This window comes from Rutidosis leptorrhynchoides, chromosome 8 (genome assembly GCF_046630445.1).
Source record: "Rutidosis leptorrhynchoides isolate AG116_Rl617_1_P2 chromosome 8, CSIRO_AGI_Rlap_v1, whole genome shotgun sequence".
Lineage (NCBI taxonomy): Eukaryota > Viridiplantae > Streptophyta > Magnoliopsida > Asterales > Asteraceae > Rutidosis > Rutidosis leptorrhynchoides.
Genome location: NC_092340.1, coordinates 28,017,595 through 28,044,788, shown reverse-complemented (window position 1 = coordinate 28,044,788; position 27,194 = coordinate 28,017,595). Strand labels below are relative to the sequence as shown.

At 36.8% G+C, this 27,194-nt stretch overlaps 4 protein-coding genes and 1 pseudogene across 4 annotated transcripts; 2 read left to right on the top strand and 3 right to left on the bottom strand.

Moving 5' to 3' along the window:
- Positions 1-120: 120 nt before the first annotated feature.
- LOC139863262 (O-fucosyltransferase 19-like) lies at positions 121-2,378 on the bottom strand. Its single transcript, XM_071851900.1, has 7 exons — positions 2,234-2,378; positions 2,069-2,142; positions 1,895-1,983; positions 1,659-1,791; positions 1,347-1,579; positions 423-899; positions 121-316 (listed from the first exon to the last, which is right to left on the bottom strand). Exons 1-7 carry the CDS (start codon positions 2,376-2,378, stop codon positions 121-123), a joined length of 1,347 nt encoding a protein of 448 aa, XP_071708001.1.
- A 1,349-nt stretch (positions 2,379-3,727) lies between these two features.
- On the top strand, positions 3,728-4,345 carry LOC139862914 (large ribosomal subunit protein eL33y-like). Its single transcript, XM_071851541.1, has 4 exons — positions 3,728-3,759; positions 3,858-3,893; positions 3,984-4,212; positions 4,304-4,345. Exons 1-4 carry the CDS (start codon positions 3,728-3,730, stop codon positions 4,343-4,345), a joined length of 339 nt encoding a protein of 112 aa, XP_071707642.1.
- Positions 4,346-5,237: 892 nt separating this feature from the next.
- Positions 5,238-6,787, top strand: LOC139863261 (probable sugar phosphate/phosphate translocator At3g11320; annotated as a pseudogene).
- Positions 6,788-7,266: 479 nt separating this feature from the next.
- Positions 7,267-9,432, bottom strand: LOC139863260 (LIM domain-containing protein WLIM2b). Its single transcript, XM_071851898.1, has 5 exons — positions 9,269-9,432; positions 8,701-8,800; positions 8,538-8,572; positions 8,358-8,447; positions 7,267-7,524 (listed from the first exon to the last, which is right to left on the bottom strand). Exons 1-5 carry the CDS (start codon positions 9,401-9,403, stop codon positions 7,267-7,269), a joined length of 618 nt encoding a protein of 205 aa, XP_071707999.1. The 5' UTR covers positions 9,404-9,432.
- Positions 9,433-13,489: 4,057 nt separating this feature from the next.
- Positions 13,490-14,644, bottom strand: LOC139863259 (glucan endo-1,3-beta-glucosidase). The gene has a single exon (XM_071851897.1). The coding sequence runs from the start codon at positions 14,642-14,644 to the stop codon at positions 13,490-13,492; it is 1,155 nt and encodes a 384-aa protein (XP_071707998.1).
- Between the last annotated feature and the right edge of the window lie 12,550 nt (positions 14,645-27,194).

Sequence of the window (27,194 nt, the reverse complement as noted above, 5' to 3'; positions counted from 1 at the left end):
TATCCTAATGAAACTTGGCATCTATACTACACTTGGCTCCTAGACATTACAAATAAACCTTTTAATAGTATATGAGTATATGTTCTGCTTTGCAGTTTCTGTTTGTTTCTGTTAATTAATCTATGATTTACTCTCACATATGCAACCAGGAAACGGGTTCGCATAGAAACTTTCCTCATGTTTCGGATTCACTCCAGCAACTCTTCGCTTCGGTCTACTTGTTCTATTCGCATGTAGTTTCTTAATGTGTGACGAGAACTTATCCAAACTCAAATGACCCTTATCTAGTTCATCAATTAACTTCACAAACTTTTTCCTGCGCCGAGTACAAGATTTATATGTCAAGAATCACTTTCTTGATAAAGTAATCGTAACAACAACATTAAATTTTGTTTTTTACACATAAATTGGTTGAAACTTACTTATCAGGATAAATTGTTTTCTGAAACCCTGTAAACATGCGATGACCACGAATAGCTTTAGCCATGTTCCCATCGTACGTGTACACAAAAACATCGCTCGCAAGTGCTATTGTGTAATCCAATGCAGCAAGTTGATTATGCAAGTTTTTAAAAGATTTAAGTTCATCCTCATTTGCCAAACTCGTGTGAGTGAATACATTCGGATACTTTTCTTTAAATTCATCGAGTCCATTTTGTCCGTATATCTCACCTGCAACTATATAAACCGTCGTACTTGATGGAAAGCCCATTGCTTGGAGAAATATAGCTGCTTCACGAGGCGTTAAAGGGCAGTTCCCCTTTTGCCGAGTTTTCTTGCTTTTGATTCTTTTAACTTTCCAACGCTTTACACTGTACCTGAACGCTTCAATCTCATTCGCCTCCTTTTGTGATAGTCCATGAGTGCAGCCAGTAAAAGCTAGCATATCCTTTTCGAATCTACGGTATTTTGAAATAGTAAAGATCAAAATATGTATGAGACAATAATTGATTTAGGGTGCGTTTGGTAAAACTGAATGATTAAGCGTTGAATGAATGAATGAAGTTGGTTCTAAATGAAGTTGCTTCTGAATGACAATAATAACCTGTTTGATAATCATTTTTAATAAACAATGTGAATGATGTAAAATTAACTTATTAACATTTCATATTAATAAAAAATAATATAGTTGTTTAGTAAGTGTTATTGATATAATTTAAAGAGGATATTAGATAAAATTTACGTGTTTAATGATTAAGAGAGTATTTCAACTCTATATGGTTCAACACCATATGTCATTTAAAAGTCAGAAACAAATGCGCTAAATGTTAAATGAGTCAACATTCAACGCTGAATCATTCAGTTAAGAACTAATCAAACGCACACTTAATTACATATTTAGATACCTCAGATGGAGAGCAAGATAATGTTCATTGTTGTGTTTTAGTTTGTAAATAAGTACATTTGCTAGATCATTGATCGCCTTTGTGTAACGTAGGGCCTCATACATGGTTCGACATCTGAGCTTTTGGATGGCATCTGGGATGCCATTGTTAGCCAGCCTCGAATCAGTGTGAAGGAACTTAACAACTTTATGTTTCTTCAGCAATGAAAGGATCTCACCTTGGTAATAACTTGGCTGCATGATAACAGTAAATATATTGATCCTGAAAAACAAATAAGTTTTCAAGATTTCAACAATTTATTTACATACATGCCTTTGACCAAGAAATTGGATCCTTTTCGTGCTGTATCACTACAGACATATGCGATGGAAGCGAGTCAACTATATCGATATCATCTTGGAGAGTCATCTTGAATTGCTTTACGTCAAATATATCTTTAAAATCACTGAACACATATCAGTTTCAGAAAAGAAAAAAAAAAGTACCAAATTTTTGTGATGATGTTTATTGTGTTTGAATTGTGATATAAATTTTGTTTATTATCCTACCTTGGATCTGTCCAAAATGACTTGTGATCTAAAGATGGAAGGACCAATGTAGCATCCATGAGTTTTGCTATAGCAACCATGTCACTTATCTATAACATAACAATATGATTAATCAAATCCATTTGACATCCTAAAAATTTACCATTAGTATTGTGTGTTTGGAACAATGCTAACCCCCATGGTCATTTGGTTCAACCCACCATTTGCTTGAAACAGGATGTAACCATTCGTTGGAGCATTTCGATTTCCTGATGAGAACGCAAAACTTGAAAATTTGCTAGTGAGTTAATAGATTTATATACTTTGAAAAAACATGCGATACGAGATTAGTTTCCATACTTGTTTCTCCTGCGAGGCGAGCAATACAACCATGGTAGTTATCAATTGTAGGTTGTTTCTGAATGTTTGAAGTTTGTATATTGCCAAGTATCGTTTCATCCGAAATTTGAGGCTTAATGACTAGAGGTTCTTCTTCATTGATCATTTTGGCATTAAACCTAATTACATGTAAATACTTCATCAACATGATGGTAACCATTATTAACATGAAAACGGTGAGAATGCAATTAATCTTATTAGTTCGCGGTTTCAAAAATGTCAATAAATGTTGTAACTTTGATGTAGGCCAACCAATTTGTTGTGATAATCTTGCTGAATCAGTTGTCTTGTTAATTCTTGTTGATATGGGCAAGGTATTATTACCCTTGGCCATCACCCTGCTAGATGACATCATTACATGATATCAAAATTAAATCTTGAAACCCAAAAGTTTTGTTTTCATGAAGATGAAAATGTGATAAAGAAGATGGACACAATTGACAACTTTTTTTTACCTTTGAATAATTGGCTAATCTAATTTTTCTTAATGTTTCTTAAGGAAAAGAAAAATTGGTGCGAGTTATAAGCTCAAACACACACTTCATGCACATAAATTCACACAACATTATCTAATATTGAAACAAAAAATTTACTAGTATACAGAACGGATAACCTTTCTTTATTTAGGTTACTCGAGACGGGTCAGTATTATTCAGATGTACGTGACTTAGTAGGATTATTTCGTGACTATTTACGGGTTTAACCACCTCATAATGTGGTACTAGTAATTGTCGAACCAGAGACCTCTTATGACAATATGTGATGCCAGCCTCTTTTTTTTTTTTGGCAAAAAGTAAATTTTATTATAACTCAACCATATTACAATACCAGTACCCAAGGCCCAAAACACAAAGAACTCCTAAAACAGCCAGCCTCTTTTTATTATATGGTAAATGAACTACTGTCACATTTTACCTCCATCATATCTTCTCACTTACGTAAATTTAGGTATTGTTTTATTTAAAAAGCATTAGTCATTTGGGCTTAGTTATTACGCAAACAACTTGAAGTCCATAATGAAACATCTAAAGTCCAAATATTTGCCATAGAATTAATAAATATAATAGATTCGTAGACTCACGAGCTTGTTTTAGCTCGATGTAAGAAGCTTGAGCTCGTTTCGAGCTTCAATATATGTTCAATCACGAGTTCCAGCTCATTTAAGATTGACCCAAATTCGATCCTTTAATGAGTCGATCTCGTTAAGCTCGAGCTGAACCGTTATTTTTAATAAGTCGAGGGTTACCACATTAAATTTTACTAGTCCCTAGTTCTATAAGGATTGGTCAATTGGGCTTTGTTATAGATCGACCAACTGGAAGCCCATAAAGGCATATCCCAAGCCCACCCATGTGACCCAATATAAACCACCACTATAAATCATTATGTATCGGATCTAGGGTTTATTGTTTCTTCATCGGCGGTTGCAGTCTGTAAGTTTCTTCTCAAAGCAAAATGGTTAAGGGACGTCAAGGAGAACGCGTCAGGTATTATTCAATCTTTCATGTATACATAAACCCTAATTTCACACATTTATTAAAAGTGCAATATCTAATCTGTTATCACTTGATATCTTCAATTTCAGACTCTACACCAGAGGAACGATACTCGGATACAAGAGGTAAATTAAATCAGATATTATGATGCAATCAGCTTCCGTTAATAAAGGTTAAAATTTGTTGATTTTTTATTTTATTCTTGAAATGATTAGGTCAAAATCGAACCAGTATCCGAATACGTCGCTGGTTCAAATTGAAGGTGTGGGAACAAAAGAAGAAGTGGGATGGTATGAAGGGAATCGTTTGGCGTATATTTACAAGGCAAAAGTGAAGAAAAATGGATCACATTATCGGTGTATTTGGGGGAAAGTAACTAGGCCTCATGGTAACACTGGTATTGTTCGTGCTAAGTTCAAGACCAATCTTCCTCCTAAATCCATGGTATTTTTCATTTGTATATATTTACAGATTGTGAATCAGGTTTCTTTTGTGCGATGTCAGTAAATGAGTTTGCTTATATTTTATTTTGCAGGGGTCTAGGGTCAGAGTGTTCATGTACCCAAGCAACATTTAAGGTGATACTTATATATATATTTTTTTATTGTTGTTTTTTGAATTTGAAGTTGAATATGCTGCAATATGTATTGTTATTGATTAAGATATTTTAAGGGATGTATGTTTTTAGGGTTTTTTATAAACGGAATAAGCCTTTTTGAAATGGTTATGTAATGCTTGTTTTTTCGTTTTTTAAAGTAAAATGACACCTTTTTTGATGATGCATGCCCAAACACCTTCTTGAAGTGTCAAAGCGTATCATGAAAGTGATATTTATTTTGTCTTTAAATCTTATTATGATTCAGAGGAACAATAATCTATTGACTTTTAAGAAATTGTATATATGAATTATTTGTGCTCATCATAAATCTGTAGTTGATTCTTTTGTTATTGAACAAGGTTTAAAAGTAGGTTGAATAATGATCAGTTTGCTTATATTGTGGAGATGTTTTGATTATTGATCAGTGTTAAACACATTATAAATTGGACCCAATTTGTAGCCAAATCAGCTTGTTCAGTATGTCCCATTTTTTGCCTGTATGTACGTGAACAAATTCGTACTGCATTTAAATGATTAGGAAATAACTACTCAAAATATAAACTCCCAATGATAATAACAAGAGTTTCAGAGTTTGTGCCTTTTTTGCTTATAGAGACTGATATATTAAATTATATATCTCTGCTTTAGGCTATAGTAATAATTCACATTATCATTTTACATTCGATAACTAGTCTTTACTGCTTTAGACCTGGGGGTTGCAACTTGTCATTATGCCATGGAATTTAAATTTTCTACAATTTTTTTTCGTGAAAAGCTGTTAAATTCTTTCTGATGCTATGTTTACTTTTATTGTTTTACTGATTGTAATCTGTTTTAATTGTTTTTAAGTGCAGTTTTATCGGCGCTAAGTATGGAGATTGCTGCTGCTGCTGCTAGTTATTTATGTGTTCTTGTAGTAGTTCTTTATGACATTTTTGTAATGGAAGATGTTTATTTCTTATATGGAACATCAGTAGTGCATTAAACTATCGTCTACCTTTATGAATGCAAAATCACTTTTTTGGATGAATTTTTTTTCTATCTGTTATGTTACAACCTTGGTAAATCTGATCTTTACATTTATAATCATCATTTTGTTAAGTTTTTTTTCTTTGTTTTTGAAAAACTCCAGCTGTAATATAAAAAGAAATATTTTTACTGTCATTTACAAGTCCTTCGCTGCAATATATGAGAAACAATGATGAAATTATGCTCTCTTTATTAAGTTTATACTAGCGTTTATTGATGTTTTAGCAAGTACAATTGCTATTGAAAGATTACAAAGGTTTTATCAGCTAAACACTGCAATTTGCTAGCACTTTTTAATTAGTTATCATAAACAATTTTTTCTTCATTATTTCTTAACAGAAGTTGGTAATCAAGTGTTTACAAATTTTTTTGTCAGCGATAAAGGGCTCAACGTCAAGCACGTTGTTCACAATATAGCTTGTATCATCATGGTACTCATCAAACATTGTGTGTTATTGGTCAACAAATACTTATAAACCAATTACGGATTCAAATACCCCATTTTTCTTACAATGTGTCGCAAGTCTTCATGTGCATTGCTCAGTTACGTCGCCATTGCATGGTTCAAAATTGTCCCTTTACCAACCATCCTCTCTCATATTCACTTTATTAATATATCCGCTTTGAGTCTAATCTTTTGTGCCTCGGATGTATGTGGTAATATATCCCTTTCGTATTTGCCTGTTTCGTTTAATCAAGCGATTGGTCCTACAACGCCTTTTTTTCAAAGCAGTGTTTATAAGGAGGCTTGGCTATATCGCTCTCATTCCTGTTGTTATATCCAGTGGGGTATGATGCTTTTTTTTAACTCTTTTTTTTTTTTTTTTTTTTACTTTTATTACTTTCGTCTGAAGGGTAAATAAACAACTTTTAATTACATTTTTTCATGAAACAGTCGACATAAATAACTGTTGATTAATTTGTTAAGCGTGTTAGTGACAATTAACTCTCCATTAATTTGTTCAAGTGAGAAGCTGAACTCAATGAATCTTCTTCATCGTTATACTTCTTTTACCACATGGAAGAGAATGTCGTCAGTATAACCGTAGCACTCGCAAGACAAAATTTTGGAATTGTTTGGTTGTTGATTTTCAACTATTCCCTTGCTTATTTTGTGAATCTGACCAACTTTTTGCTCACAAAGCACACAAGTGCTCTTACGCTTCAGGTAAATCATTCTTAACATGTTGGTACAGTACAAGTACCTAATACATGTTAGCAAGTACCTAATGATACCGCATGCTTTAGATTCTTGGTAACGCAAAAGGTGCAGTTGTTGTCTCGATACTAATATATAGGAATCCAGTTTCTGGTACTTGTATGGTAGGCTACACGCTTACGGTCATTGGAGTTATCTTTTATGGCGAAGTTAAGAATCGCAGTTCTAAATGAGATGAGATTACTCCCCTGTTTAGAATTTAGAAAGTTCATATGGAGAAACTTTTTCATCTTGGTTGGTTTGACATTGATTATTTCAGTAGTTGTATTGATTATTTGAGCTAGTTGTCGAGTCTAAGATTAGTCAGCATGCATTGCGAGTTGAGTCAATGGGGGCATGAAAGGCAACTAAAAAGTAAAAAAAAACATTAATCCCACAAAAACACATTATGTCTTATACTGATTCTTTAGTTGCAAAACATAGCAAAATAAACTGTTTACTTAAATAATTGTATTTTAATAAATAATATGGGTGCCATGGTAGGCACCCAGGGAATTCATTAATCAAACAAAAGTAGGCCGTCTCAAATCTCAATCCATTCTCTTGCATGGGAACAAACATCAACAATAAAACCAATGAAAACAAACACAACCAATACAAACCAAAAAATTTCGTTCCTTCATAAAGACGATATGATCAAGTGTTTTCTTGTTCATTCTGGAATAGAAGCGACAGTTTCTGTCGCCGCCACTGCGGCAGCGGCGGCTGCCGCCGTTGCTTCTGCGGTGCGTTTAATGGATGCAGACTTGATCAAATGATTGTAGCTGCCCTTTTCTTTGAATAGCTGTGAGAAATGATGCTTGCAGTACAAGATTCCTTCCAAAGCTGCATAATTTGATGGAGATAAAGAACAACCTCCATGGGAGCATTTGAAACACGACTTATGGTATGCTTGATTCTCAACTGTTACCTGAATTCGGTTCAATTTAGATAATTAGATACAGGTTTGAAATGGTTGATTTTGGTCATCTTTTCTTCCCAAAGGGTGGGAGACAAGAAAAAGGAAAAAAAGAAACAGCTTGACATGAAATGGGTTGAAAGGGTCAAAAGTCACCCAAAGTGTATTTTACAGCATAAAACCCATTTTATTGAAATATTTATAGTATTATAACTTCGGTAGTCATCATAGACACGCTAAATGGTTTAATCAACTCGTTTAGGTTTACCCAACACGGCATGTACCACCGTCTTTTGAAAACAATGTTTTTCGACCTGCTGGTTATTTTACAGATTTGTGGTTGGCTAGAGGATTGACTTTCTGGTGTCAAACTGCAAATTCAAACATTGGTTTTAATTTTTGTGAGAAATATGGTATGTGTGATTATTTCTTCTGGATGATTTTAGATAGTAAATGGACTGTAAGGCTTCAAAATTGGTTAGTATTGGTAATAATGCTGGTAATCAACATTGGATTCTACAAAATAATTGGTACTTACAGAGAATAATATTGTTATTAGTGACTATATAAAGATTAATGATAGCTAGGATTCTTGGTGGAATTTATGGGTTATTTATTTGAAGAGATTGTGGTATGAGTTGCCTGTTCAAAATCAAAATGGTATAAAGGTTGAATATTTCAAGAATATAGTTACTAATTATGTGGACAAGTATGGTCTAAAAGTGGGGAATTACCAAATTACCCATTTTGACCCGACCCAGCCCGAATTTCACCTGTAACCCAACTCACTGTTTTGCTACTTCCAGTTTTATGTTATGAATATGCTTTGTAAAATTGATATGTACCTTTTCAAGAGGATAAGCAGTTTTGCCACAAGTAGCACATTTCTCTTGTGTTCCCGAAAACATGCCAGCAGCTTTGCTAGGTGACTTTGTCTATTATACATAAAAACAGATTTAAGATGCTACTTAACATATGTAATCTAATAAAATAAAAAATTTGTATTATAAAAGCTACAAATTTACCAGCATAGGAGATAGCTTCTCAGCCGACTTTGCAGCTATCAATAATAATTAATAATGACCCGTCAGATTTTTATACAAAGTGATCGTTTCAGCACAAGGAAAACAAAAGTAATAATAATAAATATAGTTTAAAAAAAACAACGAATGAGAAAAAAAAACATACGTGATTGAAAGTTTTTGTTGAAATTGCCACTCTCCTTGAAGAGCTGCTCGAAGTGAGGCTTGCAGTAAAGCACACCTTCCATTGATGAGTAATTGCTCAGCTGAAACGTAAGTTTATAATGGTAAAAAGGTGTTATAATGTGAAATGCACTTTTACAAATAAGAACGAATGACTATTAGAACTATTGTCCTTGGTTTTCTACTGGGTATTTACATAAATACCAAAAGAAAGCAAGAATTGAAACATTTGAGCAAAAATTGACAAAAAAGTTGTTTCTTATTGCATCTACACTCGTATAGACGTGTCAATTCTTACAAACTATAACTAATGTTAGTCATAAAATTATGTAAATGTAACATTATGTAAATGTAACATGTAATATAGTTGTGTCCATTTAATTATCCTAAATTACTAATGGAACAAATATGGGTTAATTTAGCAAGAAATTTGGGTTACAATATCAAACACTCAACAAACATCTTGGATCCACCTTAATTCAGCTACTAATTATAGTAGATCAAATCAAATGAAATAAACATTATAAAAGACAAAATCAACATGATCATACCTTAAGGGTACCTTTGCAATGGCTACATTTGAAGCAAGATTTGTGATAATCAATACCATCAGCAGACAAAAGCTCCACAGGGTAAACCGTCTTCCCACAAGCCTTGCATTTCTGTTGGGTTCCAGTAAAAGACATATTTACCCTTTTCCCCTTTGGATCTTATCTGATCTGATCTAAAAAAACCCTACCACCCTGTTTTCAACAAAAAAACATCAAAAGTGAAATCTTTACACCCTTTTCAGTTAAAACTCAAACAACACCTGGAAAATATAAATCCTAAAAGTTTCCATACTTACCAACCCGATCTGACACAGAAATGAACATAGATTGCTCAATCATATTTGCCTTTTGTTACAAAAATAAAGTAGGGTTTCTTGAAATCTCCAATTTGTACAGAAAGATTTTATTTTTTTGAAACCCCATCTTAATTAAAGAATATTTCTGTTCCAGGCATGAGTTGGGTTTGTTTGGTATCATCAATTTCAATATCAAGATAAACATTAATTGGTTAAAAATCATGTAATATAAAGAATTATTAGATCAAGCTGCTAACATACCTCTGATAGAACTTGAGTTAAATTTGTTGATGGAAAAGTCAAAGTTTTTCTGATTTGCAGAAATCACAATGGTCAAACTGAATGGAATGTTTGAGGGGGTTAAATGCTGTGGAAAAAAGTGGGGTTTTAGGGGGAAATGGATAAAGATATTTATATTTTTATATTTATATACGAAGCAATGCTGGTGAAAAGATGTGCTTTTTGCAGCGTAGTGGATGGGGCGAAGGGGATGATAATGGAATAAGTGAAATATTCTTTTATTATTTACATAACTAGTCCTCTGTCAATTAACAAATGCATTGACTATCCAACGTTACTCTAACCACACTTTTTTTCAGTCTAATATAAAAAAAGAAATTGAAAAAAAAAAAAAAAAATCTTTTACTACAAGGTGTCCTTAACATACAAAAGATATTGTAACTAGCAGTTACATATTAACATAAAAGTGACCGTGTTACAATACTTTTATGAACGTAAACGACAACATTTGAAACTATCATTATCAGAAAAAGTTTCAAGATTTAGTTGTATAATTCTTAGATCAAATAATCGTTGTATCTACATGTTTAGAAGGTTTACAAGTTTATGAATTATGATGAGCATTTTAAAGGAATTTAAAACTTTAACATTATGTTTTTTTTAGAAGCACATCAACATTCAACATTATGTATAAAAAAACAGAAAGCCATATAACTACAAGGAGATTTTGATCGGTCGTATTGCACAAAACAACTAAACCCACAACAGGATCTTTATGCTCAGCACGTCATAACCTCTCTCTATGTATATATATTTCCTTTTTTATAGCCACAAATTGGATTTGATACTCACATTTTTCAGTTGATATTTTTGTAATGGGTTTTTGATAATAATTTGGTTTGACTCTAGGTATACAGAATCATGAAAAGATTTTATGTGAATGTTCGATTAAAGGCTAAGTTATATAAACACGTTTGATAATATATTTTTGTCTACTCAAACTTTTAAATATAATTATTATAATACGACGGCAGATTTGTTCCAATCTTGAACATAGATAAAAAAAGATGGGTCAATGTATGTAAAAAGCGTAGGATAGAACGTGCTTTTCCAGGACATAAATAAGTAGATTGATGATTGATTGCACATTATTGCTCCGTCACAGGTGTAAATGGTTGTTTAAAATACAAACAAGTCAGAACCAACGAGAGATTAATCGTAGATGAGATAAATGCTTAAGTCGATACAAATGGGCTGATCATATGGGCCTGGCCTTAGTCCAGGTCTTATTGTACTGGTTAACAAATCAACATATTAAATGTCCGATAGATGTCTAACTCAGTCAATTAAACTGGATTAACTCACATTAATCTCATTCAAAATATCAAACTATGTTTTGATTAAATTGTTGAAATTTAATCTGGATTAAAATCATGTAAAATACTAATTATAATGATCATTCAAAGCAGTCACACGACTGTGTTACCACATTACCATTCAATTACCGATTAGACACTTAACTCAATCATCTAGACCACTTAAAATGTTGAAGCACAACCTGTGTATCACTAATCAGTTAACATTAACTAGTCAACAAGTCATCTAATTAAATTCAAGCATTAGATAAACACAATAATGGTTCTTATGATCAAACTCAACAATTTTAATCAACCAAACATTATAATCCAAAATATAGAACAATCTAACGCTTAAAAGTATCACATCTGAGCAAACACTAAGGGTTTTAGCCTAACATGTTTATGAGAGAATCAACAAAACAAATGGATACACAAGAATTCATGAAAAAAATCAATAGAATCAATGAAACAAGAGTACCACTCACAATGATTAATCCAATAGTCAATCTCGATGTTTAAATCCTTTGAAATTGATGAAGAAACGCTTCAGAACTCTAAAAATTCCCCAAGAAGAGGCCTGGAATGAGATATTGATAAAAAGTGATAACTGCAACTTAATTTTAGGGTTAAAACATGACCTCGGATATCAAGGGATCTCCATTTTTTCTGTTTTGTCCCGGATTAGAATCTGAGCTGCTGTTCCTTTTTCCATAAAACATGCTATCCTGGATGGGGATCTCAAGGGATCCTGGATGGGGATTGTGTTCTGATAAAATTTTCTGAAAATCACTTAGATCCCTGATGGAGATGTCTGGTGATCATGGATGGGGATGTCTGGAGATCCCAGATGGGGATTGCTACTATTCTAGATTTTTTTTTTTTCTTTCGGCTCAACGGATTAGCTCGGATGACAACTATAACTTCAAATCATCAACATCAAATCATCAACAAAACCTCACAAATTAGCAAGAATCCAAACTTTCCCTCTAACATACACCCAAGTAAAATTTCCATCTAAATAAGTACCGAAAGTTCTAACAAATGACTCGAAAACATAGATACCATTAATTATCCAAAAGATTAGTATGGCTTCCATTACAATAACAGAATCATTAAAAACATCAGTTGATGGTTAACGACATATTAGATTGCTGTGAATAATGTAATATATTTTCTTGACATTTTTTCGAAGGTAACCAACGCAAATACGGTGATCATCAAGATAATCCATTTCGAGATAAAACTTAATATTTGTGCAAACAACATCCCCTATGTTGATTCCAGTGAAATCATAAGCCACACTACTAGGGAAAAAATAAATCACATTAGAGTATAACTTTTTGCCTAGGTTTGCTAGGCCTAAGGCATCATTGAATTCTTCTAACGTCATACATAATCTACGCCATCGATCTTGAAGAATTTGATATTGGGCATTAGTGGATATATAGGTGTGGTTATAATTTACTATTTTTGTCAATGTACATGTAAAATTGTTCGAGTCATCTTTGAATATGTTTACGAGCTATAAATGAAAACTACTGAAGGATATTGCAAGATATATCAACGAAAAGACATAAAGATGTTAGGGCCCGTCAGCAGAAATGGATGTTATATTGGTCTTGGATAGTCAACATCAAGTTTTAAAGCGTATACTAGTTTGAAATTATAGAAATGTAATGATATATAGAGTTCATGTTACGGCTTTATGCTATTGGTTTCCAATTTTGTTATTGTCAATTAATATGAATATTTTTTGGTACAATATATATTTATGAATAGTTGATAACTTACAATACATGGATAATGCGCTCGTGCTTCTCCCACTCATTGTGCCATGCGCCATAAATGTCCAACAAATGCGTGTAATGGGGCGCTTGTGGCCAAGTTATTGTGGGGCGTTTGTCATAGAATGTCGACCCATTTTGAAGCGTTTTTTTATTATTTAATTATTTTTAACCTTTTTCTCACCTCTTTTAATAACTTTTTACCCCAACTTTCAATTAAATTTTACCACATTACCTAAAAACTTCAACAACCTTCACGATTGACAAAAAGGAAATTCTTAATTCACTTTGGGTGAGCGCCATATCTGTGGTCTAATGGTACAAAGTTTAATACCTGAATACTAAAATATGCTTAATAGAAAAATCTATAATCATAAAACATATTATCAATTAATCTCACAAAATATTTTTTTTCAAACCCCTGTAATCGCGAATCAAGAACTAATTTAGCATCAGGCATGAAATATGAACTTAGGAAAAGTCCAATTAACACCATTACTCCTACTGCCTTATCCATCAATTTATATATGCAACTACTCAAAATCACCATTCATCATCATCATCAATCAAATGATACCAAAAAAGACAAAACAATGGAAGAAAAAATATGAAGTTAGGCAAGTATTCTTCCCTGGTGGTGGATTCACCACTACAGAAATCAAGTTTAAACTTCATACTCATATTCCGATAGCAAATTCCCCAATTCTGACCAGTTCCATCACTCCTCAAACCCTTAGTTATTGTATCATTTGTATCGAATAGCTCGTAAATATAAACCTCCGTTGGACCTTCTTTCCTCAACGGCGTTCCTCTCCCTGACCGAATGTGATTAATCAAACCTTGCAAGTACATTTCTGCGTAAACCTCACGCGCTTCTTCTTCATTTGTTACATCATAACAAGGCCATCCTGTTTCAGTCACCACTACCGGAATATTCTCGTGTCCAGCTACCGCCATAGCTGCGATTACAGCATCAACCATTAGATCAAACAGGTTGCGATATTTAACGCCGGTGACTGTATCCTCTCTGAAATTATAAGAGACTTCCTGAAACAATGCAAATCCTATCGGTATCTCCTGTCGCAGTTTATAGATATTGTACGGATATAAACTAACGAAAAACGATGAATTCGTTTCGGCTAATAAGTCGAGTAACGGTTTGATAACGAATCGACTCGCAGGTTCGATAAACTCAGCCGATGACGGCGGAAACGACGTCGTCATGATGTTAACAAATGAAAACGTAGTGGAAACGGTTATTTGTTTGATTCCGATATCATTTAGTGACTGTTGAACGTTACGGATTGCCGGAACGATTAGATCAGCGGAAGTAACATCACCTTGTGCGAGAACGTGAGTACCGACTGAAATTGAAGTGATATGTGCACGAGGATAGTACGGAATGACGTGATTGTGCAACCACAAACTGGCGGCGGAACGGTTTCCGGCGATTGACGGAATCAGTGAGTTAGGTATTGCGATGAACAGAGTGATGTTTGTGTATGAGAAAGCTCGAATGATGTTAGGGCTTGGAAAAAGGAGGCGTACGGCAGTGATCTTACGTGATAAGAAAAGTGACACGACTTTTTCCGGCGGTGGTTGATCTGAAGACGAGACGTATGTGACGCCGACGGTGGTGGCGGTTACTGTAACGGAAAATAGAGAGAGAAATATGATGACGTGAGAGAGTGGGTACATAGTTACAGTTGCAGAGCTTGTTGTTGTGTGTGTGAATTTGGGAGGAAATTCTTCAAATTTTTGTGGAGTTTTTCTAGAAACTTCCTTAAGAAATGTGCAAAAAGAATATTGTCACATAGTGTCGTAGAAACGGGTTACCCGGGTTTTATAAATGGGTATATTTCGTCCGGTTTAGTTATTTTTTTTGAAAAGCAAGGAATACTAATTATAAAAATTAATCACGAAATTTACAGTAGGTCTGCAACTTTTTACAAGCCCACACATATTGGGCTGCAATTTTCTACAAGCCCATACATACAATGCAAACCCGATTACATGGTGATGCAGATGTTGTTGTTGGTGGTACTAGTACTGTTGGTGCTAAGGTTGGTGATGTGACTGGTGTTGGTGATACTGCGGATGAACAGATATATCTCATGTTATTTCCCTGGACTTTAAAGGGAGAAGCCAAAGATTGGTTGGAATCGTTACCTGAAGAGGCGATTGATACATGGGACGTTTTAGTTGAAAAATTTCTTAAACAATTGTTTCCGGCATCTAAAAGAGATAAATGATTTCAGATAAGAATAGTTATGAAAATATCTTCAGAAATATGGAGTATATTTATAATGGAAGATACGATGATATCTTCAACTTTTTTAAACATGTAACTTTTCAGGAATGTTTGGGCAGATATCATACACTCGATAACAGTGATGAAAAAGTGTAAACAACTATATGGTATATAATTATTTATATATTATATCATATTTACGTGCATAGTTAACTTGTAACTTTTGTTCCGATAAGTCGTACGTCGTCACTCGACTTATGTCCCTGCAATTCGGATTATCACCAAAATACCCATTTTTTTGAAGCTTGTTGACTGACAGCCAAAAAAAAAAAAGTTTGACAATTTGCCCTCGCAAGGCGCAAGACACCTTGCGTCCTTGCGACCTTGCGACGTTGCGACCTTGCGTTATTGACAAACGCAACAAAGAGACTTGCGTCCTTGCATATTGCGTCTTGCGACTTGCGCCTCTGGGTCTTATCCCGATAAGATTTTCTTGATTTCGTGGATAAGATTTTGTACGATTTTTGTACTATTACGGATAACTTTTTCAATTCATATAAGGCATTACCAGCTCTATTTTCACCAAATTTCCACCATTTCCACATAAATCATATAATTTCAAGCGTCATTAAGGTAACTTTCTTTGTTTTAAATAATGAGTTTTAGTGATAATGAAACCTTTGTTATTCATATATGTTGTGGTGGTTCTTTTCAATTTATTAATAACTTACCTATGTATTTGCCTCTCGATTGTTTTAGAACACGATTAAAACTCCCAGTTGCTCCCCAAAAACCAATTACTCGAAGAATATTGTTAAAAAATGTTCTTAGAAAAATTAATTTGCCACCTAATGCTCCTGTTTCAATGAGATATATTGTCGACAAACTTTTTTAAACAAGGATGATTTTGTAAACCATCTATACACAAAATGTCTTGAAGAAAACTTCCAAATTAAGCCTGTAAAGTCGGACAAATCTCGATTCACTGCTAAATGCATGTTGCCAAATTGTGAGTGGAAATGTAGTTGTAACGACCCAACCCGTTAACCAACCAAAAACGCGGAATAAAAAAAAAATTTAAAACTGATCTGGAGGGTGCGCGGCGCGCACCACTGCCTATGCGCGGCGCGCACAAGGCCTGAGACAGTTCTGACCAAAATGTCCATTTTTCGCGAAAAGATCTTCGACTTCCCGACACTTTTAGACCGAACGCTTTTCACAACAAACTCATATATGTAAAACTCACACGAATCAAACATAAAAATGATGTTTTACAAGCGGGGCCCACACGACCCAAAATACAAGTTTAATACAAGTTTAGAGTTTCGACCACCAAAAAGTTTAAGTTCCAAATTACACAATGAGCATGGCGTTTGGGATTAAACTACCCAACTACCGGTCAAACTCCAAGAGCTACTAAAGCCAAAAGCGTCCCCTAGCATCAAGCGGGATCTCTAGTCCAATACGATGCCCTTACCCTTGTCCAAAACCGAACCTATAAAAATGGTAAACAACGAGAGGGTAAGCAAAGCTTAGTGAATGCAATAATTATACGAATACATATATAATTATACCTATTTGCATGCACTTACACAAACCGCAAACATGCTAGCAACACAATTAGCTTATCGTCACATTAACAAGCTATAATCTCCAATACCACAAGCTAGCAACAACCGCATAATAATATAACTCGAAATGATATAATATGCTTACAACACAAGTAACCATGGTTAACCAATAGTACAAGGGAACGGCGCTCGCGAAAACGTCATCGGTGTTCATAACATCCGTTAGGGCACTTAACACCTCGCACCACTAACCCCTAGGGTGGCACCTTAACACCTCGGCACTTCACCCCGAGTGGCATCTTAACACCTCGATGCTTCACTCGTTATTTTACGGAGTGGTGTCTTAACACCTCGATACTACACTCCTAGGTGGCATCTTAACACCTCGATGCTACACCCAAGTGGCATCTTAACACCTCGATGCTACACTCTTCACGTGAAACGTGGTGTCTTAACACCTCGACACTACACCTTTCACGCTACAACAAATAGATACATTATATACATACGCATATAATTATTCCACTCACCTTAACAATTAGATGACGATTTCAACCTCCACAAGCTTCAAAGCAAAATACCTAATATAATAAGTACTTGATCAACACACAAGCTAAGTGGACTCAATACTAACACTTACACATGAGCATTTAATGACTTAATGTATTAAATCGCCCATTTATACCAAAACCGCCCAATTAAAGTCAAGACCACCACTAATCACTTTAAAGCTAGTGATTAAGGTCCAACAACACCAACTAATACATAATGAAGGTAATTCATACCCATCTTTCCAAACTAGGTCAATTTATTACCCAAATAACCATTTTAAGACAACACACCCATTTCGGGTCATCCACTAACTAACCAACACCCATTTACTAAATAACTAGGTGTGTTAGCAATTAACTCACCAATTAGAGTTCATAAACATCATTTAATACTTTGAAACCCTAGACTAGTCACCAATTAGTATTCAAGACTCAATTTTACCCAAGAACACCCAAAATCACCAATAATGGGTTTTGTGTTCATCATTTACTCAAACCCTAACCCTTACACTAAATCAAAGTAAGGAAAATAAAATTAGAACATACCACAACCACCACAACGAAGCTAGAGATAAGATGAACGACTTTAATGCTTGAACTTTAACCCAAAACAAGCTCCTTCCTCTTGGATTTAAGCTTTCTCTCTCAAAAATCACAATCTCTCTCTAGAATCAAAGTTAAAGTGATAAGGTTGTTGATTATGGAGTAATGGTGCTCCACAAACTGACCTATCTGTCTCTAACCCGTCCATAAGTGAATTTACCAAAATGCCCATCAAAATATCTGATTTTAAAAAGCTGGAACCCGGCTACAGTAAGGGGTGCGCGGCGCGCTCCCTTTAGTGTGCGCGGCGCGCACTAGGCTCAGCTCACTCAGTGACTTCTGTTTAACAGCACAACATCACCCACACTCTATGTAACATATTTACACTGCTGTACAAACTGATTAGGGTCTTACAACTCTCCCCCACTTATTCGGATTGCGTCCTCGCAATCCAAGCCGCATGACAAGAGGGAAGATAAACCAACACGAATTCTTCGGGCTCCCAAGTAAACTCGGAACCCTTACTACGACGCCATTGAACTTTAAAAGTCCTAACCTCTTTATGCCTCAACCTTTTGACCTTCTCATCGAGTATGGCAATTGGCTCCTCAATATACTCTAACTTATTGTTTAGCTCAATTTCGTCTAACGGCACCCATGATGAATCATCCGCAAGACACTTACGGAGATGGGAAACATGAAATGTATTATGAATCCCCGCAAGCTCTTCGGGTAATTCCAAACGATACGCGACTTCACCAACACGAGCTAAAACTTTAAAGGGACCAATAAACCGAGGAGCTAACTTTCCCCGTTTTCGAAATCGAATAATACCCTTCCATGGCGAAACCTTAAGCATCACCATATCGCCTTCTTGGAACTCAATCAATCGCCTACGTCTATCGGCATACGACTTTTGCCTATCTTGAGCCTTCTTCAAATGTTCCCGAATCAAATCGATCTTGCTATTGGTCTCTAAAACCAAATCGGTACTCCCGATCTCTCTTTGACCCACTTCTCCCCAACAAACGGGAGTTCGACACCTACGCCCATAAAGCATCTCATACGGTGGCATCCCGATACTAGTATGATAACTATTATTGTACGAGAATTCCACCAAAGGCAAATGCTCGTCCCAACTACCACCAAAATCAATAATGCACGCTCGTAGCATATCTTCCAAAGTTTGATTCGTACGTTCGGTTTGACCGTCCGTTTGAGGATGATACGCCGTGCTCAACTTCAATTGCGTACCCATATCTTCGTGAAACTTTTCCCAAAACCGAGATGTAAAACGGGTATCTCGATCCGAAATAATAGATATAGGAACCCCATGTCGCGAGACCACTTCCTTGATAAACAGCTTAGCCAAGGTCTCCGACGATATCGCTTCTTTAATGGGAAGAAACAAAGCGCTCTTTGTCAATCGGTCAACTATAACCCAAATCGAATCGAATTGGGTTCTCGCCGTTTTAGGTAACTTTGTAATGAAATCCATGGTAATGTGCTCCCATTTCCATTTCGGGATTTCTAACGGTTGCAATTTACCATACGGCTTTTGATGTTCGGCTTTTACTTGCAAACACGTGACGCATTGCTCAACATACTTCACAACATCGCGCTTCATGCCCGGCCACCAATAATCTTTCTTCAAGTCAAGATACATTTTCGTCGCGCCCGGATGAATGGAATATTTTGACTTATGTGCTTCATCAAGTAGCACTCATCGGTAATCACCCATCTTAGGCACCCACACCCTTCCTTGAAAAGACAACAAACCACGCAGACCCATAGTAATAAACTCCGATTGGCCCACGATTCGCTCCGTATGCTTGTTGTGAACATAAGCCTCTATTTGAATCTCACCAAGCTTTTCAAGAAAATCGTTGGTAATAATCAAACGTAACGATCCAACTCGTATCGCCGGATGTTGACTCTTTCGACTCAACGCATCCGCGACCACATTCGCCTTGCCCGGATGATAAAGTATTTCACAATCGTAGTCTTTCACCACATCCATCCACCTACGTTGGCGATAATTCAAATCTCGTTGATTAAAGAGATGTTTCAAACTCTTATGATCCGAATAAATCGTACACTTGACACCATACAAGTAATGGCGCCAAATTTTCAACGCATGCACAACCGTCGCCAACTCAAGATCATGAGTCGGATACCTCGTTTCATGTTCCTTTAATTGTCGAGAGGCATAAGCGATGACTTTACCTCTTTGCATTAGAACACACCCGAGACCATTTAAGGAAGCATCACAATAAACCACCATGTCTTCAACACCTTCCGGTAACACTAACACCGGAGCTTGACACAACTTCTCTTTTAACAATTGAAAAGCAATTTCTTGCTCGTTCTCCCAAACAAACCTCGCATTCTTCCTTGTCAATTTCGTCAACGAAGAAGCGATCTTAGAAAAATCTTGGATAAACCGACGATAATAACCGGCCAATCCGAGAAAACTTCGGATTTCCGTAGGCGTAGTCGGTCGTCCCCAACTCTTCACCGTTTCGATCTTCCCCGGATCTACTTGAATACCGTTTTCGTTCACAATATGACCAAGGAATTGAACTTCCCTTAGCCAAAATTCACATTTGGAGAACTTTGCATACAACTTCTCCTTTCGTAGCGTCTTCAATACTTCACGCAAATGATGTTCATGTTCGTTCATACTTTTCGAGTAGACTAGTATGTCGTCAATGAACACTATTACCGACTTGTCCAACATAGGTTGGCACACTCGGTTCATAAGATCCATGAATGCCGCCGGTGCATTCGTAAGACCAAAAGGCATTACCACAAATTCAAAATGCCTATAACGCGTTCGAAAAGCTGTTTTCTCGATGTCTTCCTCACGGACCCGCATTTGGTGATAGCCGGACCGTAGGTCGATTTTAGAGAAATACGTTGCACCTTGAAGTTGATCAAACAAATCGTCAATCCTAGGTAACGGATAACGATTCTTGATCGTCACTTTATTCAACTCACGGTAATCAATGCACATACGCATACTACCATCTTTCTTCTTCACAAATAACACCGGAGCGCCCCATGGCGAAGCACTCGGTCGAATAAAACCCTTCTCGAGCAAATCTTGGGTTTGATTTAACAACTCTTGCATTTCTGTTGGTGCTAAACGATAAGGAGTTTTAGCAATGGGAGTAGCTCCCGGAACCAACTCAATACGAAACTCAACTTGTCTTTCCGCCGGAACACCCGGTAATTCGTCCGGAAAGACATCTTCGAATTCACTAACAACCGGAATTTCACGAATAGGTGGTGGCTCATTGCGAGTATCAACAACATGAGCAAGGAAAGCCATGCCACCGGTAACAACAAAACGACGTGCCCGTGCAAAAGTGCATATCGGCACCGGTCTCCTTCGCTTATCACCATGAATAATTAACTCTCCCCCACTTGGGGTCTTCACCCGAATGAATTTATCATGGCATCCAATATCGGCTCTATTAAGATCGAGCCAATCCATACCAATAACAATATCAAAATCACCCAAAGTCATCGGAATAAGATCGATCTTAAACGTTTCGGAACCAAATACAACATTACAATTCTTACACACCTCAACCACTAGCGCCGTCTTGCCATCCGCTATTTCAACTTCTACCGGATGACTTAACTTAACTAGCGGTTTATTTAACTTAGGCACAAATCGAGGCGACACAAAGGACAAATTAGCCCCACTATCAAAAAGTATCCGTGCCGGATTAGAGTTAACTATGAAAGTACCTGAGACGACTTCATTGGATTGCTTGGCCTCATCATTGGTCATCAAATAGTTGCGACCCCTAGCCGTACCCGCCGCCTTCTCTAAACGCTTAACATTATTGTTGGGCAAATCGGGACACTCCGGCTTCTTATGCCCTTCTTTACCGCAATTAAAACAAGTGAGCTTGTTTCCGGAAGATGGTTTTGGACAATCACGAGCCATATGACCCGCTTGCCCACAATTATAGCACGTAAAAGTAAAACCACCGGAAGCGCCCTTCTTCACGCTATTGACACTTTCGGAACTTTTCTTGTTCTTTTTGTTCGAAAAGTTTGAATAGCTCGAACCTTCACTTTTTCTCTTGCCAAAAGTAAAACCACTCTTTCTTAAGATGAGCGACTCGAAACCTTTGGCCATGTCAAACAACTCATCAAAGCTTTTCACTACGTTCACAATAATCTTATCTTGATAGTTGTCGTTCAAGGTTCGATAGAAATCTTCCTTCAACATTTTATCATTCCCGACGTACTCCGGGCAAAATTGGGTCTTGGACAAAAACACGGATTTGAGAGTGTTCAAATCCATCGACCCTTGCCTCAAGGAACGTAACTCGTCCTTAAGCCTAGTAAGATCGGCCGAAGTTCGGTATTCCTTGAAAAATTCGGAATTGAATTCATCCCAAGTGAATTCCATGCATTGCTCTTCACCATAAACTTGGAGCTTTGCGTCCCACCACAACTTGGCATCGCCCCTCAACATACTATACCCGTACCTTGTCCTCTTATCGAGAGGACATTCACAAGTACGGAAGGCCCCCTCCATATCGGAGATCCAACGGGCGCTCTTAAGAGGATCTCTTTCACCATCAAAAGAGGGAGGTTGAGAGTCCTTGAAATTCTTATAGAAAAAGTCCCGTCTTCCCACATTATCTTCGCGAAGAACGGCCTTAACTTTCTCCTTTACCACATTGACTAATTGCTCGTCAATCGTATCTAGGAACATCTTCTTAACGTCCTCGAGAAAAGCTTCATGATGCCTTTTCAAAATGGCCTCAACCTTGGCCGTAAACTCGACTTCTTCACTAGTACCTCCGCCGTTGATATCATGCCCGTTTCTCATCTTCATTCTATAAGACGGAATAGATTAAACAATGAGACGAAAAGGATTTAACACATAAGTATATACATATACACCACACTACCCCATCTTGCTCAACAATCGTCGTACATTGCTCGTTCGACACGATTTGCGCCCGTAACAATGGTAGCTAATCATTGTTACGCGAGCACGTCGCATTAACTTGCTAGTACAACGTCCATCTCGCTCGATGCTCGCTAAACATACATAACAAATAGCACATGATTAGTTTACATAAACCTATGCACAAACCAATCCCGATCCGACCCAAAGTCCTACAAGTCCCGCATAAACGCGCACACAAAAAGTCTAAGTCTAGGCGCCTATCTCAAGTCACCTAAATCCCTTAGACCATGCTCTGATACCACTTGTAACGACCCAACCCGTTAACCAACCAAAAACGCAGAATAAAAAAAAATTTAAAACTGATCTGGAGGGTGCGCGGCGCGCACCACTGCCTATGCGCGGCGCGCACAAGGCCTGAGACAGTTCTGACCAAAATGTCCATTTTTCGAGAAAAGATCTTCGACTTCCCGACACTTTTAGACCGAACGCTTTTCACAACAAACTCATATATGTAAAACTCACACGAATCAAACATAAAAATGATGTTTTACAAGCGGGGCCCACACGACCCAAAATACAAGTTTAATACAAGTTTAGAGTTTCGACCACCAAAAAGTTTAAGTTCCAAATTACACAATGAGCATGGCGTTTGGGATTAAACTACCCAACTACCGGTCAAACTCCAAGAGCTACTAAAGCCAAAAGCGTCCCCTAGCATCAAGCGGGATCTCTAGTCCAATACGATGCCCTTACCCTTGTCCAAAACCGAACCTATAAAAATGGTAAACAACGAGAGGGTAAGCAAAGCTTAGTGAATGCAATAATTATACGAATACATATATAATTATACCTACTTGCATGCACTTACACAAACCGCAAACATGCTAGCAACACAATTAGCTTATCGTCACATTAACAAGCTATAATCTCCAATACCACAAGCTAGCAACAACCGCATAATAATATAACTCGAAATGATATAATATGCTTACAACACAAGTAACCATGGTTAACCAATAGTACAAGGGAACGGCGCTCGCGAAAACGTCATCGGTGTTCATAACATCCGTTAGGGCACTTAACACCTCGCACCACTAACCCCTAGGGTGGCACCTTAACACCTCGGCACTTCACCCCGAGTGGCATCTTAACACCTCGATGCTTCACTCGTTATTTTACGGAGTGGTGTCTTAACACCTCGACACTACACTCCTAGGTGGCATCTTAACACCTCGATGCTACACCCGAGTGGCATCTTAACACCTCGATGCTACACTCTTCACGTGAAACGTGGTGTCTTAACACCTCGACACTACACCTTTCACGCTACAACAAATAGATACATTATATACATACGCATATAATTATTCCACTCACCTTAACAATTAGATGACGATTTCAACCTCCACAAGCTTCAAAGCAAAATACCTAATATAATAAGTACTTGATCAACACACAAGCTAAGTGGACTCAATACTAACACTTACACATGAGCATTTAATGACTTAATGTATTAAATCGCCCATTTATAATTAAAGTCAAGACCACCACTAATCACTTTAAAGCTAGTGATTAAGGTCCAACAACACCAACTAATACATAATTAAGGTAATTCATACCCATCTTTCCAAACTAGGTCAATTTATTACCCAAATAACCATTTTAAGACAACACACCCATTTCGGGTCATCCACTAACTAACCAACACCCATTTACTAAATAACTAGGTGTGTTAGCAATTAACTCACCAATTAGAGTTCATAAACATCATTTAATACTTTGAAACCCTAGACTAGTCACCAATTAGTATTCAAGACTCAATTTTACCCAAGAACACCCAAAATCACCAATAATGGGTTTTGTGTTCATCATTTACTCAAACCCTAACCCTTACACTAAATCAAAGTAAGGAAAATAAAATTAGAACATACCACAACCACCACAACGAAGCTAGAGATAAGATGAACGACTTTAATGCTTGAACTTTAACCCAAAACAAGCTCCTTCCTCTTGGATTTAAGCTTTCTCTCTCAAAAATCACAATCTCTCTCTAGAATCAAAGTTAAAGTGATAAGGTTGTTGATTATGGAGTAATGGTGCTCCACAAACTGACCTATCTGTCTCTAACCCGTCCATAAGTGAATTTACCAAAATGCCCATCAAAATATCTGATTTAAAAAGCTGGAACCCGGCTACAGTAAGGGGTGCGCGGCGCGCTCCCTTTAGTGTGCGCGGCGCGCATTAGGCTCAGCTCACTCAGTGACTTCTGTTTAACAGCACAACATCACCCACACTCTATGTAACATATTTACACTGCTGTACAAACTGATTAGGGTCTTACAGTAGTGCATCCAAAATACGCCACACTGACAACTTCATCGTAAAGAAATTGCATGATGTACACACATGCTCACGTACCCAATTATGGGAAATAATAAACAGGATTGGTTATTCAAACATCACAACAAAGCAGTTAGTCTCACTTCAACGGTTACTCCATATGTTGAACGTAAATTAGGTAAGAGAACGAACAAATCAAGAAGATGGCAAGCATTTCCATCGACAAACAAACTAATAGAGGTGCGTGATGGAAGAAAAAATGGCCTCGTTAATCTAGAAGATAGAACATGTACATGTGGGCAATGGCAATTATCAGGCATACCTTGCGGACATGTATTGGCAACAGCACGACTCTTCGGAGTGGAAGATGTTACATGTTATGTATCACATTGGTTCTTGTCTCAAACTTATATAAATACATATTCCGAACACATCCTTCCTTTGCCCCATCGATCCGAATGGTCCGATCCAGGGCCCGAGATCTTGAAAATCGTAAAGCCCCCAATTCAAAAGAAAAGAGCACCTGGACGCCCAAAAAGTACCGATCGGATTCCATCTCAAGGTGAAGAAACTGAAAAGAAAGTAAGAACATGTACTCGTTGCAAGCAAGCAGGTCATAACCGAACAACATGTAGCGCTTCTTATGACCTAACCGGTGAATCTACTTCTCAGAGGGTTAAAAAAACAGCCTCAAAATCAAAGTCAAAGTCGAAAGAGAAAGTCGAACCTTCGCAAGCTTATCAGTCTCAATTTTATCAAACGTACGATTTAGACCAGAATTAGGGGACCAGAATTAGTTGCTTGTTTATCAGTCTCAGTTTGTTGTTTATCAGTCTCAGTTTGTTGTTTATGTTTATCAGTCTCAGTTTGTTGTTTAAATTTGTGTTATGGATAGACCTACATACAGACGCAAGAACGCAATAAAAATCTTGCGTATGTCATCAACCACACGCAAGCACGCATACCATAACTAGCGTATGTCATCAACTACATACAAGAACAATACCTTGCGTATGTCATGAAACATACGCAAGCACGCAAACATCAGCTTGCGTATGTCTTTTAAAAAGACGCAAGGACGCAAACATAACCTTGCGTATGTATTCAAACATACGCAAGCACGCAAACAGAACCTTGCGTATGATATTTAAAGAGACGCAAGGACGCAAAAAACACCTTGCGTCTGACAAAAAACCAGAAGCAAGGACGCAAAAAAAGCCTTGCGTCTGTCCCAGATTATTTACATTCAAAAAATAGATGTTTTACCTAAAAACTGTATAATAATTACATCTAAAAGTTAACTAATTAACAACCTTTGGGTCCTTTGGCTCCTCTGGTGGTGGTGGTTCCTGTGTATCAAAGCGTGCATGGAAGAATGTTCTTGCCATTCGAATTCTATAGTCCTTAGCAGCCTTTTTAGGGTCTCCAATGTTGTCAATCTGATCCCAACCAAAAACTATCCTCTCCATATGAAGGCAGACCCAAACACCACAATCACCATGGCCACCACTCTGCATTGGCACATACGGTGCATCCTCAATCATCAACTCTACATCTTCTCTGTTCTCATAATAGTCAACAATTTGTGAGTCTTGCTTCTTGTTAAAGTAATCAATAGCCTTCAAATATATCGGCAAGTTGTCTGACAAGTTTTTGAAGACAGCCTCGAGTTGACCTTTTTTCAAACAACCCTTTAAACTATCATAGACTAATACTCTCTGTTCATCTAAGTTCAAAGTGAGTAGTATAAAATGTTCAGGATCTGAAAAATGTACTGGAATCAAAATCTGCAACAAAAGAAACATGTAGTCAATAAGGAAGGACGCAAAGTTGACCTTGCGAGACACGCAAGGACGCAAGGTAGACCTTGCGTCAGGTGCAAGGACACAAGGTATACCTTGCGAGTGGACGCAGGGACGCAATTTAGACTTTGCGTCCATCGTGAAGACGCAAGGTGTAGTGACCCGAACTTTTCCATGTTTATATATATTAATTGAGATTGATATTTACATGATTAAATGTTTCCAACATGTTAAGCAATCAAACTTGT

Coding starts and splice junctions, on each gene's coding strand:
- LOC139863259 (XM_071851897.1), bottom strand. CDS start 14,644: ATGTACCCACTCTCTCACGTCATCATATTTCTCTCTCTATTTTCCGTT.
- LOC139863262 (XM_071851900.1), bottom strand. CDS start 2,378: ATGATCAATGAAGAAGAACCTCTAGTCATTAAGCCTCAAATTTCGGAT. Junction 1,984..2,068: donor TGAACCAAATGACCATGGGG/GTTAGCATTGTT, acceptor GTTATGTTATAG/ATAAGTGACATGGTTGCTAT. Junction 317..422: donor AAAACAATTTATCCTGATAA/GTAAGTTTCAAC, acceptor TACTCGGCGCAG/GAAAAAGTTTGTGAAGTTAA.
- LOC139863260 (XM_071851898.1), bottom strand. CDS start 9,403: ATGTCTTTTACTGGAACCCAACAGAAATGCAAGGCTTGTGGGAAGACG. Junction 8,801..9,268: donor ATTGCAAAGGTACCCTTAAG/GTATGATCATGT, acceptor CTTACGTTTCAG/CTGAGCAATTACTCATCAAT. Junction 8,573..8,700: donor CAACAAAAACTTTCAATCAC/GTATGTTTTTTT, acceptor TATTATTGATAG/CTGCAAAGTCGGCTGAGAAG.
- LOC139862914 (XM_071851541.1), top strand. CDS start 3,728: ATGGTTAAGGGACGTCAAGGAGAACGCGTCAG. Junction 3,760..3,857: donor CGTCAAGGAGAACGCGTCAG/GTATTATTCAAT, acceptor CTTCAATTTCAG/ACTCTACACCAGAGGAACGA. Junction 4,213..4,303: donor ATCTTCCTCCTAAATCCATG/GTATTTTTCATT, acceptor TTTATTTTGCAG/GGGTCTAGGGTCAGAGTGTT.